The 17,465-nt window shown below is 36.8% G+C and overlaps 1 protein-coding gene across 50 annotated transcripts in view; it reads right to left on the reverse strand.

Annotated features, from left to right (window-relative positions):
- Positions 1-17,465, reverse strand: part of EIF4G3 (eukaryotic translation initiation factor 4 gamma 3) — a 356,484-nt gene that overhangs the window by 126,511 nt on the left and 212,508 nt on the right. For 19 of the 50 annotated variants that reach the window (XM_084963219.1, XM_021097668.2, XM_084963217.1 and 16 more), the window contains 2 exons: positions 8,461-8,569; positions 857-1,696 (listed from right to left, as the gene is read on the reverse strand). In XM_084963219.1, coding sequence (XP_084819345.1) covers positions 857-1,696; positions 8,461-8,569 — 949 coding nt within the window. Of the gene's footprint in view, positions 1-856; positions 1,697-8,460; positions 8,621-17,465 lie in introns of all 50 variants that reach the window. The other 31 variants (XM_084963220.1, XM_021097672.2, XM_084963216.1 and 28 more) reach the window with 2 other exon arrangements.

Raw genomic sequence — 17,465 nt, forward strand, 5'->3', positions numbered from 1 at the left:
TGGTTCAATCCCTGGCCTTGCTCAGTGGATTAAGGATCCGGCGTTGCCATGAGCTGTGGTGTAGGTTGCAGACGCGGCTCGGATCCTGCGTTGCTGTGGCTCTGGCGTAGGCCAGTGGCTACAGCTCTGATTAGACCCCTAGCCTGGGAACCTCCATATGCCGTGGGAGCGGCCCAAAGAAATAGCAAAAAGACAAAACAAACAAACAAACAAACAAAAAAAACCCAAATAATTTTGAATTCGGAATACTGGACAATATTCATGATAAAGTAATAAAGATAAAATTAGTATCACAGGAAAGATGAAATTTAAAAATAAAAAGTAGAAGAGCATTAAACTTATCTGTACGACAATAGAAGAGGGAACTTTTTTTCAGAAATAGTTATAAAAATTGACATTCTGATTGCTATTTTCCTTTAATCCAAAATTAAAGAAGAGGTCTTGCATACACGAATTTCTTTTAAGTTTAGGATTGACTAGGCTTTAAAATTTAGGGACTATAGGCTGCTGGTTTTGATTGGTTTCTAGCCCCAATGCAACAAAATCAACCTCTTAAGAACTGATTCATATGAATAAGGCAAAAAACCCCAAAAAACAAAAAAACACATGTACAGTGACATATACTTTGGAGGCATTTTGTATATTTGAAATTTCATTTGCATTTTTAGACTAGGAGTTAACTCTTTGCAGGATGCACTAAAACATAAACACACCACTGAAGGAATCAGACTAGGAATTTCAGCATTCATTTGATGTTTCTAGAAGTCAAGGAAAGTAGCCGATTAAAAAACAACTCAAACACTGCTTCTTTGTCATGTTCAGCAAGCGTAACATAATTAATGACAGAATAGCTTACCTGGGACAGGGCTCTTTCTTGAACCTAAATTCTGAGAATCCACAATCTCTTCTGTTTGCCCATCTGCTTCTACTTCTGCTTTGTTCTGAATCTCTTTTGCATCTTCACTAAGGCAAGTTCTTCCACTCTCATCCTCTTCTAAGACTCTCTGGACTGCACTGGGAACACTCGCAGTACTAACATTAGTGGCAGCAGCAGGACCAATGACTGGTGTGGGAGGAGGAGAAGCTGGAGGAGTTGGAGGAGATGGAGAAAAGGAGGGAACTGCGGACGGGGTGATGGGAGTTGGGACATACTCCACTTTCACTTCTTCTGGGGGATTTTCCAGAATCTCCAATTCAAGAGTCAATGGCAACACCTCCTGTTTTACTATTTCCACGATGCTTTCTGTGGCTGGTAATTTTTCACTAACTCCGTTCATTTCATTAATTAGGTTAGTACTAGAAATCAGCGGAAGATCACTAGGTGCTATACTACAAGATGTCTTGCATATATCATCATCGATTTCATCTGTTGGTGAAGGATCTGATGCTTCTGTGCAAGATGTGGGGTTGGGTGTAGGAATTGTGTCTTCTGTTGAGGAAGAGAGTTCACATTTGTCATCTGTAGCAGTGGTAAATATTGGCTGGCTACTCAGAGTAGCAGAGCTGGGGGAAGCAGTTGTACTTCGGCCAAGTGGAGAAACAGTGGTGGGTGACGGCGGCAGCGGAAGCTCTGGTAAGGATTCCACCACAGCAGTCTCAGAGGTCGGGCCTCCTCGTTCTTTCTTCTCTCCACTGAGTGCGAGCCTGAGGACTGGGGAGGGAGACATTAACACTGGATCTGGTTTGGGCTTCTCTTCTGGGGAAGAAAAAAAAAAAAAAAGGAAGAGTTTTAGGAAGAATTACTGGATCAGAGATTATACTGTATTATTTTGGGCCAATTCTTTTAATCGCTTACTATAAAACATGCGCAGAAGATAAACCAAAATGTTACTTTTCTAAAAACATGATCATATTTTCTTTCCTAATTACACGCACTATTACATAACCTCCAATACATATAAAGATTATTTTAAAGTAAGAAAAGGAATTAATTCATCAAAAGCTCATTAAAACCAAGGCTAAACCATTTCTGGGATGGAGTGGGGATTTTCTTTAAGGTAGAGACCTCCATCTGTAGAAAAATTTTCTACTAAGGATAAATTATAATGACTGGACAGGACAGTTAATTGGAAATTAAACTGTTAAGAGACAGATAGTATTTTTTATTCTATATATTCTTGCATTTGGGGAAATTTTTATAAAGAGTATGTATTACTTGCATAAAAAACTATTTAAAGAAAAACTATCATGGTGTCATTTATTATCAATGAAATTTATTATCAGTGAAATCCAGTTCCTGAACATAAAAATTCACTTAAAAATTAATTTAGAGGAGTTCCCATCGTGGCACAGTGGTTAACGAATCCGACTAGGAACCATGAGGTCCCGGGTTCGATCCCTGCCCTTGCTCAGTGGGTTAACGATTCAGCGTTGCGGTGAGCTGTGGTATAGGTCGCAGACGTGGCTCGGATCCCGCGTTGCTGTGGCTCTGGCGTAGGCTGGCAGCTACAGCTCCAATTAGACCCCTAGCCGGGGAAGCTCCCATATGCTGCAGGAGTGGCCCAAGAAATGACAAAAAAAAATAAATAAATAAAAATAAATAAAAAATAAAAAAAATAAAAATTAATTTAACTTTCATTTCTTAAAAGAGGCATATGACTAGAAATAATATTAAGGAATAAAATAGTATTTTATTTTGTAACTTCAATTGTAAAAAAAAATACTTAAGGAGAAACCAAAGTTAATAGTCACATAAACCAGTTCAACGAAAAAAACGCTTTATATCTATGAGAATATATAAAATGGATGTTTGTACATTGAAAGACAAAGTGTGAGAGCAAGAGTGAGACAAATAAATTGATAATCACAATAAAGGTACCAGAAAAATGAAAGGAATGATGTTTCGAAAATTTCCCTATTTTAAAATTCCAGGTAAAGTGATATGTGATTCATGCCTAGTGAAGATGAAACCAAAGGAGAAATTAGACCTGTTTCCAGACTGTACTTCCTTCCCTCCAGTGGAAAAACAGATATTTAGGAGTATGTTCGTCAAATGCAAACGAAAACTTTAAGCACTGCTAAAAGACAGTCTAAGCTGAAAGGGACTTTACTCTCTTTGCCAGAAATCTTTATGCATCAGTGAAAATGAGTATTTACAGTAAATTTTAGTTAAATAAGTCTGTTAAAGATGACATGCTCTTTAATCAGATAACACATGGTAAATATTAAGCTTTTAAGGGCTAATTAATTCACTGCAACTACATTTACTGATCTTAAAATTAACTTTAATTTTATGGGCTTAGAGGTCAATGTCTCTTTTCTTTTTTTTAGGGCCACACCTGCATCATATGTAAGTTCCCAGGCTAGGGGTTAAATCAGAGCTACAAGCTCTTGGCCCTATGCCACAGCCACAGCAACACAGGATCCAAGCCAAGTCTGAGACCTGTAACACAGCTCAAGGCAACACTGGATCCTTAACCCACTGAGCGAGAAAGCTAGGGAACGAATCTGCATCCTTAGGATACCAGTCGGGTTTATAACCCACTAAGCCAAAACAGGAACTCCCAGAGTTTCTTAAATCAAACTCTGCTTACTTAATGTAGTGGAGAAATAAAGTCAATAGGTTATCAATGCCAAATACCTCAGACTAAGTTGCCAGAGCAAAAGACAAATACATTTCAAAGAAATACATCTATTAGATGTATTCCATATATGTGACATATAAATAGGTATTTATTAAAATATTCCTGATGAAAATAATTTCCAATTCATTGAAATAGCTACATAAATCACCTAGATTATAAAACACCACTGTGAAAGCACATCAGAATACCACTCTTTATGATTAGATGCATTAAACAGCAAAAAATAGTAAATTTCATTAACTAATAATGGTATGTTGATTCAATTAGTTTTGGGAAGTAAAATTTCTGATACTAAAAATTGTTTTAAAAGCAGCCCTATGAAACTTTTATAAACTCTTGAGAATATCTAACATTAATAAAATTAGAAACAACAAAAAAAGTATTTGTAAGAGCTCCTTATAATGAAATAAACGTCCTTTAATTAATTCATTAAAGTTTTAATATACAAAGCTGAAAAGTATAATAGAGTAAGGTCTAAAAACATTGATTTTATTTCTTTACGAATTTTTACTATTAAGACTGCTTTGCAGTGCCATGATAGATTGAAATCTGATATATTGCATTTGAAATGTTTATATCATTTGGCCATCTTTAGGAATTTGTGGGAATTTCATCTTTAAGAATTTTTTCTGGAGTTCCCATTATGGCGCAGCAGAAATGAATCCGACTAGGAACCATAAGGTTTTGGGTTCAATTCCTGGTCTCGATCAGTGAGTTAAGGATCCGGTGTTGCTGTGAGCTGTGGTGTAGGTCACAGATGCAGCTCAGATCTGGCATTGCTGTGGCTCTGGACTAGGCCAGCAGCTATAGCTCCAATTAGACCCCTAGCCTGGGAACCTCCATGTGCCGCAGGTGCGGCCCTAAAAAGACCAAAAAATCATGCAAGAGTGAACAAAGGAAGAAGTCTGAATATTTAAGGCAACAATATTTATAATAGCAAAAAAAGAAAAATAAACCAAATGTTTAACAATGAGGGATTTATTAAAGAAATAATGGCCTGGGCACATAATGGTATATTATGCAATAAGATAGGTTTTTAAAAGAATACATAATGATATAGAAAGTTGTTTATATAATAAAAGACTTTTTTTAAAAAGTTGGGCACAAAACTGTATGTGGAGCATGAATCTACTGGTAACAAAGATAATGAATGCTATATTTTTAAGGAGGAGGAAAACTGCCTCCTTTTATTCTCATAGAGTGGTGGGACCAATCTCCTAGATATGTGCTTTCTGCTTGTCAGGAACTGCACAAGACTGAGAGGGTGTTACCATACTATCATTTAATGGGGAGAGATCAGAAATGCTAGGTATCCTGCAATGTGAGGGACAGTCTCACTTGACGGAGAATACTCCTGTTCTAAATTCCAAAAGAGGCCCAACTGAGCTACATTGGTATGAAATGTAAAGAACACTATTCTTCTGTACCTACTCTACATCGAGAGCTTTCAAAAAGCACTAAGACTAAGGCACAAATAACTTTTATTTGTATGTAATTATACATATCATATTCTAAGTATAATGAATGCACTTTTTCAAACAACATCAAACAATCTTTAAGCTTTGTCAATATACCATTAATACCAACTGAAGATTTTAATTCATTAAACAGTTTTTTTCCCCTACAAATCAAACTGAAGTCCTCTCTGTCTTTATAAAGTACCAAAACAAATGGGAAATGGAATATTTGTCTGGGAATTTGGTCTCCATGCAACCATTCCAGCTGTTCATATCAAAACTGAGAGAGCCAGCTGTTTAATTATAGCAGCTAACATTTATTAAGCACTTAGTATGTGCTAAGAAATAGGTCAACTACTAATATGTGCTAAGTGTCTTTTAACTCTGACAACCACCAAACTATTATGTTCCTATTTTATAGATTCAGAAACTGAGATTAAGTCATAGGTCCAAGGTCATGTAACAACTAAGGCCAAGAACCTGAAAATGATTTCAAATCTTAAATTCTTCCAATTCAGGCAGGGAAAAAGGACTTACTAGAAAAAGAAGTATTTTGGTGAATCAAGCTAGTGGGGGACTTCGGGGCTAACACGGACTCTGTTACCCAGTACAAATCCTATAGTAATGACAGTTCCATTGACAGAGAAAAAACGATCTGACTGCAGAATGCAGAATCTATTGTTTCTGGGAGGACTATTAACAATCTTTGAAAATGAAGCATTATTGTATCCTACTTTAAATTCAAAATGAATCCACAGCTAGAAGAAATTTTTAAAAAATTCTCAATTGTAAAAAAAAATTCTCTGAAAAATGATGAACCCTTTCTAATGTTATTTGAATTACATGTATTTAGTTAAAAAAGAAAACTATGAAAACACTGTATATATTAACAAGCTATGGGTAGAACTAGAAATAGAAAATTAGAGTTACTGAGTTTTCTGGAGAATAGTTGGTATTAGGGGAAGCCAACAGAAATCCCAAAAAGTTACTTACTGTAAGGTATATGAAATATATTTAAAATTAAGTTTTTCTGTTCATCAAGGTAATGTCAAACATTTTACAATTCACCTATGTCTATATCAAACATCAATTTGAAATGCTGATTTTTTTGGCCATGGCCACAGCATGTGGAAGTTTCCTAGGCCAGGGATCGATCCCACATCACAGCAGCGACCCCAGCCACAGCTGTGACAATGCTGCATCTAACCAGTTAAGCCACCAGGGAACTCCTGAAATGTTGATTTTATTATTCCACTAGCACAAAAAACTGAGAGGAAACAAAGAATTCTGCACAACTCCTTCTATAAATTAAGGCCTAAATATGATAAGATGCAGGTGGTCTCCAAATCTAAAAACCGTAAGAATTCCCTTGTGGTGCAGTTGGTTAGGTCTGGCAGTCTCTGCAGTGGCCTGAGTTGCGGCTATGGCTTGGGTTCAATCCCTGGCCCAGAAACTTCCACAAGCTGCAGGTGTAGAAAAAAAAAAAAATCTAAAAATCTTAGCAGGTCAGAACTATCATCATCAAGACATACTATGAATTCTTTGTATCACAGGCCAGCTATAAAAAAAGCATAAAGGATATGTTAAGGCCTCTCTGCCTGGAAATTATTCAGTATGTTTAGCATAATTCTAAATAGCAAAAGGATTATAACCATGTAAAAGTAATGAAGTAAAGTTGTGAAGGGAATACCTTGAAAATTCTCCACTCAGATTGAAAAATACTCTGAATTTTGACTCAAAAGTGCTTGACCATGGGTGGTAGAAAGTGGTCTTCCACAAAACCTATGAAGTGCACTCCTGCAAGGTGAATGGCTTTAACATTTAAAAATTTAGCTTTAAGCACGTACGAGTCTCTAACTCTGAACACTGCTGAAAAAAGTATTTAACAATGCAACTTTTAAAGAAGCATGCCAGCTTAGGGTCTGTTACCTATCTTGTGGTTTAAAACTAGTTCATAAAACAAATAAAATTTAGGATTTGTCTTTGTACAAATCTAGCAGGTTCCTGGATACTCATGGGGAGGGAAAGAACATCACATTATCTTGTATGCCTTAAAGAAACAGTGAAACCAGATACAGAAGTTTTTAAGTGCAATTAACTTGCAGTCCAGTGAAAACAGCAATGCTAAATACTTCCACTTTGATCATACCAATTCCCAATGCTTTTTAAAGAATAATTTTTAGAAAATATAATTTGTATATATCAACTATGGAATATAATGTACTCTGGAGGAATAAATACTTGAATAAAACAGAAAACACATGTGATTTCTATTCACTCTTAGAATTAAGTCAGAAACATTATAAAAGCATGCTCGAAGTCATTTGTTCCCCTACCCCCACGCCTAGTGAATTTCTCCCAATGTTAGCTAAGGTCATCCTAAACCCAACTAGGCAGGAAAGAGAGACTGTGATATCCCGCTTTCTGGTGTGAGATTTCCCTTAAAGTTTCCAAGAGGCAATAGGTATACTTATTTCACCGAACATTTAGCACTTACTTCACCGAACATTAGCACTAAGGTCAACAGTAGAGACCTTAGTATGATTCCTGCATGGTAATAATGGCTATAATTTACCAAGAGCTTTTTGAGTGCTAGGCATGTCCCCACAACATCCCTGTGAATTAGGTATTCTTCATTCCATTCTATAAATGAAGAAATTAAGATACACAGCATAACAACTCATCAAGACCAAATGGTCCTTGATAGGGCCAGGATTTGAACTCAGTACTATCTCTGAGACTACAGAAGCCAAACTTGTAAGAAGAAACATTTTATGTTTTTAAAAATAGTAAGATACACATGAACATGTTGAATTTACACATAAAACTGTTGTTCTTATAAAGTAATATATATATCAATTTATTCTCCCTAACCTTATTTCAAAAGAAAAAATTTTACCTATAAATATACACTGACAGTGAGGCATTAATAAAACATAGAGAAAATTTTTACTAATCATACCTACTTTATTTCATAGTGGTAGAACACTTTAACTTATTTATTTATTTTTTGCTTTTTAAGGCCACACCTGCAGCATATGGAGATTCCCAGGCTAGGGGTCAAATTGGAGCTACAGCTGCCGGCCTATGTCAGAGCCACAGCAACGCGGGATCCGAGCCGCGTCTGCGATCTACACCACAGCTCATGGCAACGCCAGATGGTCAACCCACTGAGCAAGGAGGCCAGGGATTGAATCCGAAATGTTATGGTTCCTAGTCGGATTTGTTTCCGCTGTGCCATGATGGGACTCCGAGGTAGAACACTTTGATTTACCACCCCTAAGTTTTATTTAAAAGTGGATATCCGAATAATCCTCAGATGTTTTACTCTTACTTTTAAATGCTGAGGGCAATGTAAATAATTTTTTTTAGAAAAGAGGGACTAAAGGTAAGAGGGAGGAAAACAGTCATACACAAACCTTGCTTCTGGTCGCTGGCTGCAGTGACAGGGGCGCTGGCAGCAAGATGAGCGCTCTCCACAGTCCCATAAACCACAGGGCTGTGCTCTGGGACCTGGCTGGGCAGCTGCTGGGATTTGAAGTACAAAAAAGGGTGATAATGAGCGTGCGAACATAAAAACTAGCAACATGGAACCCAAGCAAGTGGGGAAGACAAAGTAGGGTAGGAGGTCACAAAAATTAAAAAAAAAAAAAAAAAAAAAAAAAAAAAAAAGGAAAGCAAGGAAAAATATATAGGCCAATTTAATAAATTCAAAAAGTACACGGGAAGACAAGGAAGAAAAGGAAAAGAGGCAGCAGGAAAGGGGAAGGAAAAGAGATAATTACTATTAACCACAGCAAGAGAAGACAGCACAACAATCATTAGTACAATGCATTCTCCAGTGTTCCTTCTAAGGACAGACTTTCAACCGAACAACTGATGTCACATCTGAGAGGGAATTTAGCATCCTCCCAGTCCTAAGACCAAAAGGAGTTGGTCAACTTCATTTATAAACCACCTAGCAAAACAGCTCATCCGCTGAAGGCAGGACAAACAAAACATGATGGGTTTTCAACACCAGTTAATGATATGAGAAAACAATATATATTGTTCATATAACCACACAGGTGAAATGTAACTTGCAGTCTTTAAAGGAATTTTCACCTTAAAATGTCTTTAGATTCTGGGTCAAGAATGATACCTTTTCAGAGTCAGAAATCTGAGTAAAATATCTGGCTTTTCAGAGCTGAGAGGAAACTCTAATTTTTGCTCAGCTAGTATATGGAATCAAAAATGCCCATCAAAATCCAGAGAAGGTTGAAAATATTGCAGCCATTGTTCAACTTAGAGGGAACAAGAATCACACAAGAAAGAACAAGAACATTCATTCTACATCACATTCCAGGTAGGTAATTTGTTCTGGATTTGAGGGTTACACAAAAGCCACACAATAAAGCAGTGTCTCTCCTCGGAGATCTAAGGTCCATTTTTTGACAGCTACTGAATCTCCCACATTGAATTCTATCAGCACTATCAGAGCAGAGCTCCTTGCACAACTCTGATTTCCTTTTTTGTATGGGAGGGGAAAGTTAAAGTAGGAGTGATCTGAGGTAGAAAGGACCACATAAAAATGGAAGAATGAAAAATAGTCTTAAGTCTGTAAGTCTCACATAGAGTAGGAGTATAAAATGAAATAGATCCATTTAAATACCTATCATTTATTACATGTCATTTAAGTAACAATGCTTTTTGCAATGAACAATATGCTATTTATATAAGACTACATATGATGTACAGAACAACAGACAGGAATGGGGAAAATAGAATTATTTCACCTATTCATGAAAGTACTCACATTCCACAATAACTTCTAAATGAAGACCACTAAAATTATATTTCCATAAATAAAAAATGAAGAGTTACTGTTTCCACTTTAAATCACTGCCAAATGGATAGTACTACCATGACACTTTACTCTGAATCCTTAGTGGGGGGGAAATTCTATCAATAAAATTCAAAAGCAACAGTCACCCTCTGCCCACAGATGTGTGACCTGCAGATAAGTAAAGCCGACTGTATTAGCCATTATATTTAAGGGACTTGAACATGCGCAGATTCTGTTATCTACAGGGGTCCTGGAGTCAATCCCCTGTGGGACGACTGTAGCGACTCAGTTCTAGTCTACGGCTGAAAACAGCTCTGGAACAAAGGAAAGACTCTTTGTTACTCAACATTTATTAAATAGTTATCCACATATCTCAGAAAAGAAAGATCTGTAAATTCTGTCATTTACCTGAAAGAAAGAAAATATAATGACTCCAATTGTCTGGGAAATAAACAGCCAAAAAGGTAACTGCTGAAAATAGGTCACCAAAATAAACGGCATATATGGTTAAGGTGAGATTTTTTAAGATGGTGAAAGGCTACCCATACCTATAAATCTGTACAGATCAAAGAGTATTTCAGTCTAAGATTAAAATACTTTCAGTCATATTAAACATACAACTACACAGACATTTTTCAAATAACAAAGCCCTAGGAAGATTTCATGTATAAAGATTTATAAGAAAAACTTCAAATAACTTGTTGGTTAACTCACAGTTACAAATACAAGCAACCAGTTTATAATTATACAGTCACAAAATACTAAGAAAGTACTCAGTTTCCTCCTCTGTTAAAAGTGCCTTTCAGCTTTAACAATCTCTAAGCCTCTGACAGAACCAAGAAAGTGCTAACATATAAACATGCAACAAAAGTCAATACTTTAGGAGTTCCTGTTGTGGCTCAGTGGTTAACGAACCTGACTAGCTACCATGAGGATGCGGGTTTGAAAGCTGGCCTCGCTCAGTGGGTTAAGGACCTGGTGTTGCCATGAGCTGTGGTGTAGGCCACAGAAGCGGCTCAGATCCTGCACTATTGTGGCTCTGGCATGGGCCAGCAGCTATAGCTTCAATTCGACCCCTAGCCTGGGAACCTCCATACGCTGCTGGTGTGGCCCTAAAAGACAAAAAGACCAAAAAAAAAAAAGTCAATACTTTAATCTTGTTTCAAATTAATTTAAAGTTAGGGTAGTCTTTTCAAATTTTAGCTAACCTTTAATTCCAACTCTTCTTAGGTGACATGATCTATCCTGTTGAGAATATATTTAAGAAATTTCAAAATCACTGCACTTCCGTTTCTTTCCCAAATGGTAAGAGTGAAAATTTTTTAAAAATCAGTCTGGAAGGGAAATTAGTATCAAAACATAAAATAATGAAGATATTTAGGGAGTCAAAGTTAAAAGGGTTGATGTGGCAATACCACTTTTTTGCAAGAGTTCATAATTTATGTCAATACTAAATCCCCTCCGCATGTGAAATTTTTCAAAATCAAAGCTCTGGTTGACAGAAAAACACTTCTCGCTTTACAAATACAGTCTTAAAGAAGCTTATTTAAAGTATGGCAAGATATTAGATACTTGATAGTATCAAAGGAATGAATTTCCTTTATAAATTCTACTTGAGAATCTACACTGTTGAAGATTTATATATTAAACCTCAAGTATTGGCCTGAAGGGAAAATGACAGATGAAGGCCCCCTGGAGGAATTCATTTTATTAAATAGAGTATTTATCAACAGGTAAAAGAGGCAACAAAATCTTAAACTGTCCTTAAATACTTCTTTGAACAATTTAAAATTCATTTCTCAAGAGCATCCAAGATAGCGGAGACCCTTATTGAACTCAACTCCATTCATGAATACACCAAAATCACAACTATCTGGGACTTCCCATGTGGCTCACAACAAAATCACAACTATCTGTAGAACAACCATTGATGAAAAAAGCTGGAACCTACGAGAAAAGATCTACAACTAAAGACATAAAGAAGGAAACACAAGGAGATGGGTAGGAGGATGGACTCATAATACAATCAAATCCCATACCCCCGACTGGGTAACCCACAAACTGGAGAATAATTATATCACAGAGATTCTCCCTCAGGAGTGAGAGTTCTGAGCCTCACATCAAGCACAACAGCCTAGGGGTCCTGCACTGGTAAGAGGAGCCCCCAGAGTATTTGGTTTTGAAAGTCAGCACGGCTTAATTTTGGGAACTCCACAGGACTGGTGGCAATAGAGACTTCACTCATAAAGGGTATACACAAAATCTCAGGCACCCTGGAACACAGGTCAAAAGAAGTAATATGACAGAATCCTCAGCCAGACCTACCCTCTGGTCTCAAAGAGTATCACAGATTCTACCCTGAGACTAGCTGGGCCCTTGATTTGTCCACTAGCAGACCAATGCAACTTTCAGGACACCCTGGAACCCATATTCAACTATGTCAGGATCCACTCCCCCCATCCCCAATGATCTGAAACAAGCTATGGGGTCTCTGGGCCCTTCAGGGAGACTTTCGAAACCAGCTGGCCTGCTAGTACTCTGGCACTAACTCCAGGACCTGGCTTTTCTGATGGTGTGTGGGCAAGAGCTCTGGAATCTTTGTGACCCTGATCCCACACCCTAGTGAGCAAGCGCTAGCCCCAAAGTCCCCTAGGGCTTATAACCAGCTGCCTCATGACCAGGCACTGCTAAACAGGAGCTAGGAGCATCCATATGAGCCAAGGCCTGGCAATCAACCAAGTTAGGGGCCAAAAAGCCTACGAGACCACCCACACAGTCAGCCTGCCACAAAAGAAAGACCCACACGGCCCTCTCAGGGGGAATACCTAGAGGATATAGCTTGGGTGACAACAGGGGAGTGCACTGCTGGGATACACGGGATGTTTCCTAGAGAAGCCAACTTCTTCAAAGTTGAGAAATGTAACCAACTTACCACTTACATAAGAATACAAATAGTAACTGAGACAAAATGAGGTGGCAGAGGAACATGTTTCAGAAAAAGGAACAAGACAAAACACCAGAAGAAAAATTAAGTGAAGCAGAGATGGGCAATTTACACGAGAAAAAGTTCAAAGTAATGATCATAAAGATGATAAAAGAACTGAGGAGAAGAATGGATCCCAAGAGTGAAAAGTTAGATGTTTTTTATTGAAGAATTAGAAAATATAAAGAATTCCAGAGATAAAGAATACTATAACTAAAATAGGAAACAAACTAGAAGGAATTAAGAGCAGACTAAAAGATACAAAGAAATGGGTGAGTAAGGTGGAAGACCTTCTGAACAGAAAAAAGAATGAAAAGGAATGAGAACAGTTTAAGAGACTTCTGGGACAACATCAGGGCACTAATATTTGTATTACAGGGTTCGTAAGAGAAGAGAGAGATAAAGGGCCTGAGAATATATGTTAAGGGGCAATAGCTGAAAACTTTCTTAACCTGGGAAAGGTAATAGTCACTCAAGTTCAGAAAGTGCAGAGTTCCACACAGGATTAACCCAAGAGGAACACACTAATACATACTGTAATTAAAATACAAACATTAAAGATAGAGAGAAGGAGTTCCTACTGTGGCAGAGGGGGTAAAAGATCCATTGTTGCCACAGCTGATTCAATCCCTGGCCTGGGAACTTCCATACATTGTGGGTGCAATGAAAAAAAAAAAAAAAAAGGTGGGGGAGAATATTAAAAGCAAGGGAACCCTCAAGGCTATCAACTAATTTTTCAGCAGAAACTACAGCCAGAAGGGAGTAGCACAATATATTCAAAATGACGAAAGGGAAAAACCCACAACTAAGATTTGATGGAGAAAACAAAAGGTATATAGACAAGCAAAAGCTAAAACAACATCACCAAATCAGCTTTACAACAAATGTTTTTTTTCTTTCCCCTCTCCCACAAGGAATGTCAATGGAACTTCTCTCTAGGCGAAAAAGGCCATAACTAGAAATAGTAAAATTATCAAATGAGAATGTTCACAGGTAAAGGCAAACATAGAGGAAAGATTTATCATCCACACATAAAGCTAGTAGGGAGGTTAAAAAACAAAGTAATAAAATCATCTTTATCTACAATAAGCAGTCAATGGATAACAAAATAGATGTAAAATATAACAAAAATAGCAATCATGAGAAAAGATTACAAATGCATGATTTTTAAAATGCATGTGAAACTAAGAACAATTAAACAAATCAATCATGTATGTATATCAAATGCTTTACAAAACCCTCATGGTAACCACAAACCAAAATCCATAGTAGATATACACACAGGAGAGGAATCCAAACATTGTCACTAAAGATAGTCAACAAATCACAAGAAAAGAGAACAAAAGAAGAAAGGCACAAAAAAAGACCTTTTTATAAAAACAAACTGAAAACAAGTAAACCCAGGGGAGCACATGAAACACCTGAGGAAATACTAACTTGGGGTTCATAAACTCAGTGCTTTTATAAACAAATAGATGACCTAAATATGTGACTCAAAAGGGTGAAAAATAATAACAGAACAATGTAAGAGTTCCTGTTGTGGCTCAGTAGTAATCCATGAGGATGCGGGTTTGACCCCTGGCCTCGCTCAGTGGGTTAAGGATTGGGTATTGCTGCTACCTGTGGTAAAGGTCACAGACACAGCTTGGATTCCACGTTGCTGTGGCTGTGGTACAGGCCAGCAGTGGCAGCTCTGATTCAACCCCTAGCAAGGGAACTTCCTTACGCCAGGGGTGTGGCCCTAAAAAAAGACTAAATAAATAAATTTGTAAAATAATAATAATATAATGATACAACAGTGTAACAAACTGTAGAATGTATGCTCAGGTTAAAGGCAATTAGATGATGAAAACATTTTTTTTTTTCTTTAAACATTAACCTGATAAAACAAATACATTGGCAGTAAAGAGAACCTCTTTCTTGAAGGCAAGGGAAAACTGCCAAGGTGTCAGGAATGATGAGGGAAATTCACTACTTAAGGTAAAAGCTGTCAGGCTAAACTAGAGGACTTGAAATGATTTTAAGGTTCCAATGGGGGTAGGAGGGCTAAACAACAGCAACAACAACCCTCCCCCAAAACCTCAGCAAAACACTTTTTAATACTCTAGAGGAAATTCACTCTAAAATAGTAAGATGTATTTTAAAAACAGAGTATATAAAGTAGTATAGTAATAGTATTAAAATAGATAAATGGAGGGAGTTCCTATCGTGGCTCAGCAGAAACAAATCTGACTACTATCTATGAGGACACAGGTTTGATCCCTGACCTCGCTCAGTGGGTTAAGGATCTGGCATTGTTATGGTGTAGGTAGCAGACATGGTTTGGATCCTGCGTTGCGGTAGCTGTGGTATAGGCCGGCATCTGCAGCTCTAATTCGGCCCCTAGCCTAGGAACTCGCAGTATATGGAAGGGTGGCCCTAAAAAGACAAAATAAAATAAAATAAAATAAAACAAAACAGACAAATGGAATATAAAGGTTCAGAAATAGATCCAGGTATATATGATAATTCAGTATATACTTAAAAGACATCTAAAAACAAAGAGGCAATGAAGAACAAGGTCAATAATGAAATAAAGAGATCAGCCATTTGGTTACAAAAGAAAACAGAAGGAAAAAAGTAGGACCAAAACCTCATTGTATATATATCTCAAAGATATATATACAATCAAAGATAAAAAGTAAAATAATCAAACCTAAACACTAGAAATAGCTTTATTACATTAAGTGGGAAAATCAAAGTCTCAGCCCCAAATCATCACTTGCTTATAAAACCAGAAATCTGTGAATATAAAAATTTTAAAACTTTTATGTAACAGAAGGCATCATTAACAAAGTTAAAACACAGTCATCAAACTAGAAAAAAAAATTACATATGGTAAAGGGATTTCTTTAACATTTAAAGAATGCTTGTAATTCAGAGAAAAACCATCACCCCAAAAGAAACGTGTACAATACACATAAACAGATAGTTCATACACACACAAACAACCAGTGAACATCAAAAAATTTTAACTCCAGAAGTCAATAGGTAAAAATTAAAGGAGATACTATTTTTAAGTCTATCAAATAAGCAATAATGTAAGGAAAGGTATTATCTTATACTACTGTTGGGAGATTAACTGGTACATTTCTGGAAAGTAGATAACAACACCATAACCCCAAATTAAGTAAACAAAGATGTTCATCACAGCATTGTTACTATCAGTGACAAATATGAAAGATGAGGAGTATGCATCAATTAAATAAAGTAGGGTATATCCAAACAAAGAAATTATCATGTAGTCATTAAAATTTATAATACCTATATTCAACATGAATATTTCTGCATGATCATTGAAAACATGGTACTTACAAAGTGGCATGAATGAAGCCAAATATATTCAATTACACTTATGGACCCCCCCACCCCCGCTCCAAAAGATGTCTTAAAGTATATGCGCCAACAAGTTAACATGGTTAGTAAAGAGTTAACAAGACCAAGGGCTACTACAATCTCCTCCTTTGCTATTCTTTTCCAGTGAAGATTTACAATGTTTATACATACAAAACTGAAGTCATTTTAAATTTTGAAAATACGTTTTTAATAAGGGACAAAAGACTGAATCTGATAGTTTTTTGAAATATCTTCAACACTTCTTGTGATCACCTACAACTATAAACATCATAGTTACTAGATGATTATGACATGCAATAGCATTGTTCAAAGTCTGACTGGCAGTAGGCAGCAAGGGATTGGAATTTTGCTATACATGTAAAAAATTCAAGGCATGTTTTCTTTTAATTAGGATTCAGATTTACTATATCTAAAGTCATATCACTAAAATAAAAGCTTTCACAAAATTTGGTGAAGATTTAATGAAGAATCAATTAAAATAAAATAAAATTTAGTGTTATTAATGTTTCTCACAAGTCCATCTTTAACTGGGATGCCCAAAAGACTTAAAACGACTTGCTTCACTGTATCTCAAAAAGTGGCCTTAAGTCAAATTTTGTTTTCTTGCTTTAGAAAATTCCTACAGGCATTGAAGCTGGAGATTCTTGGTTTTATAAAAATTCAGGACATTTTTACAAAACCCTGTGGAAGACAGATCTGATGAAATCAACAACCCTGATCTAGAACTCTAAGTAGGACCCTCTAACCATCTAAATTCATTTTAAACAATGGGGAGACTTCTGCCAGTGAAAGTCTCTGTTCACCGTAACATTTCATTTAAAACCCCTAAAAGGAGTTCTCATCATGGTTCAGTGGTTAATGAACCCAACTAGTATCCATGAGGATGCAGGTTCAACCCTGGCCTTGCTTAGTGGATTAAGGAATCAGCATTGCTGTGAGCTGTGGAGTAGGTTGCAGATGCAGCTTGGACCCTGCGCTACTGCGGCTGTGGCATAGGCCAGAGGCCACAGCTCCGATTTGACCCCTAGCCTGGGAACCTCCATATGCTGTGGGTGTGGCCCTAAAAAGACAAAAGGCAAAAAAATTTAAAAATTAAAAAAAAAAAATAGAAAAAATAAAACGCCTAAGAGAACCCACCCCAGCTTAGGTATTTATTTAAAGTCCATAGGCATTCCATATCACTTAAAAGTACCATTTTTAAGTCCAAGGAGGGTACTAAT

The sequence above is a fragment of the Sus scrofa genome, chromosome 6, assembly GCF_054392235.1.
Source record: "Sus scrofa isolate SSC_HxYL_T2T_F1_AM1 chromosome 6, Sscrofa_HxYL_maternal_Yorkshire_Landrace_v2.0, whole genome shotgun sequence".
Classification (NCBI taxonomy): domain Eukaryota; kingdom Metazoa; phylum Chordata; class Mammalia; order Artiodactyla; family Suidae; genus Sus; species Sus scrofa.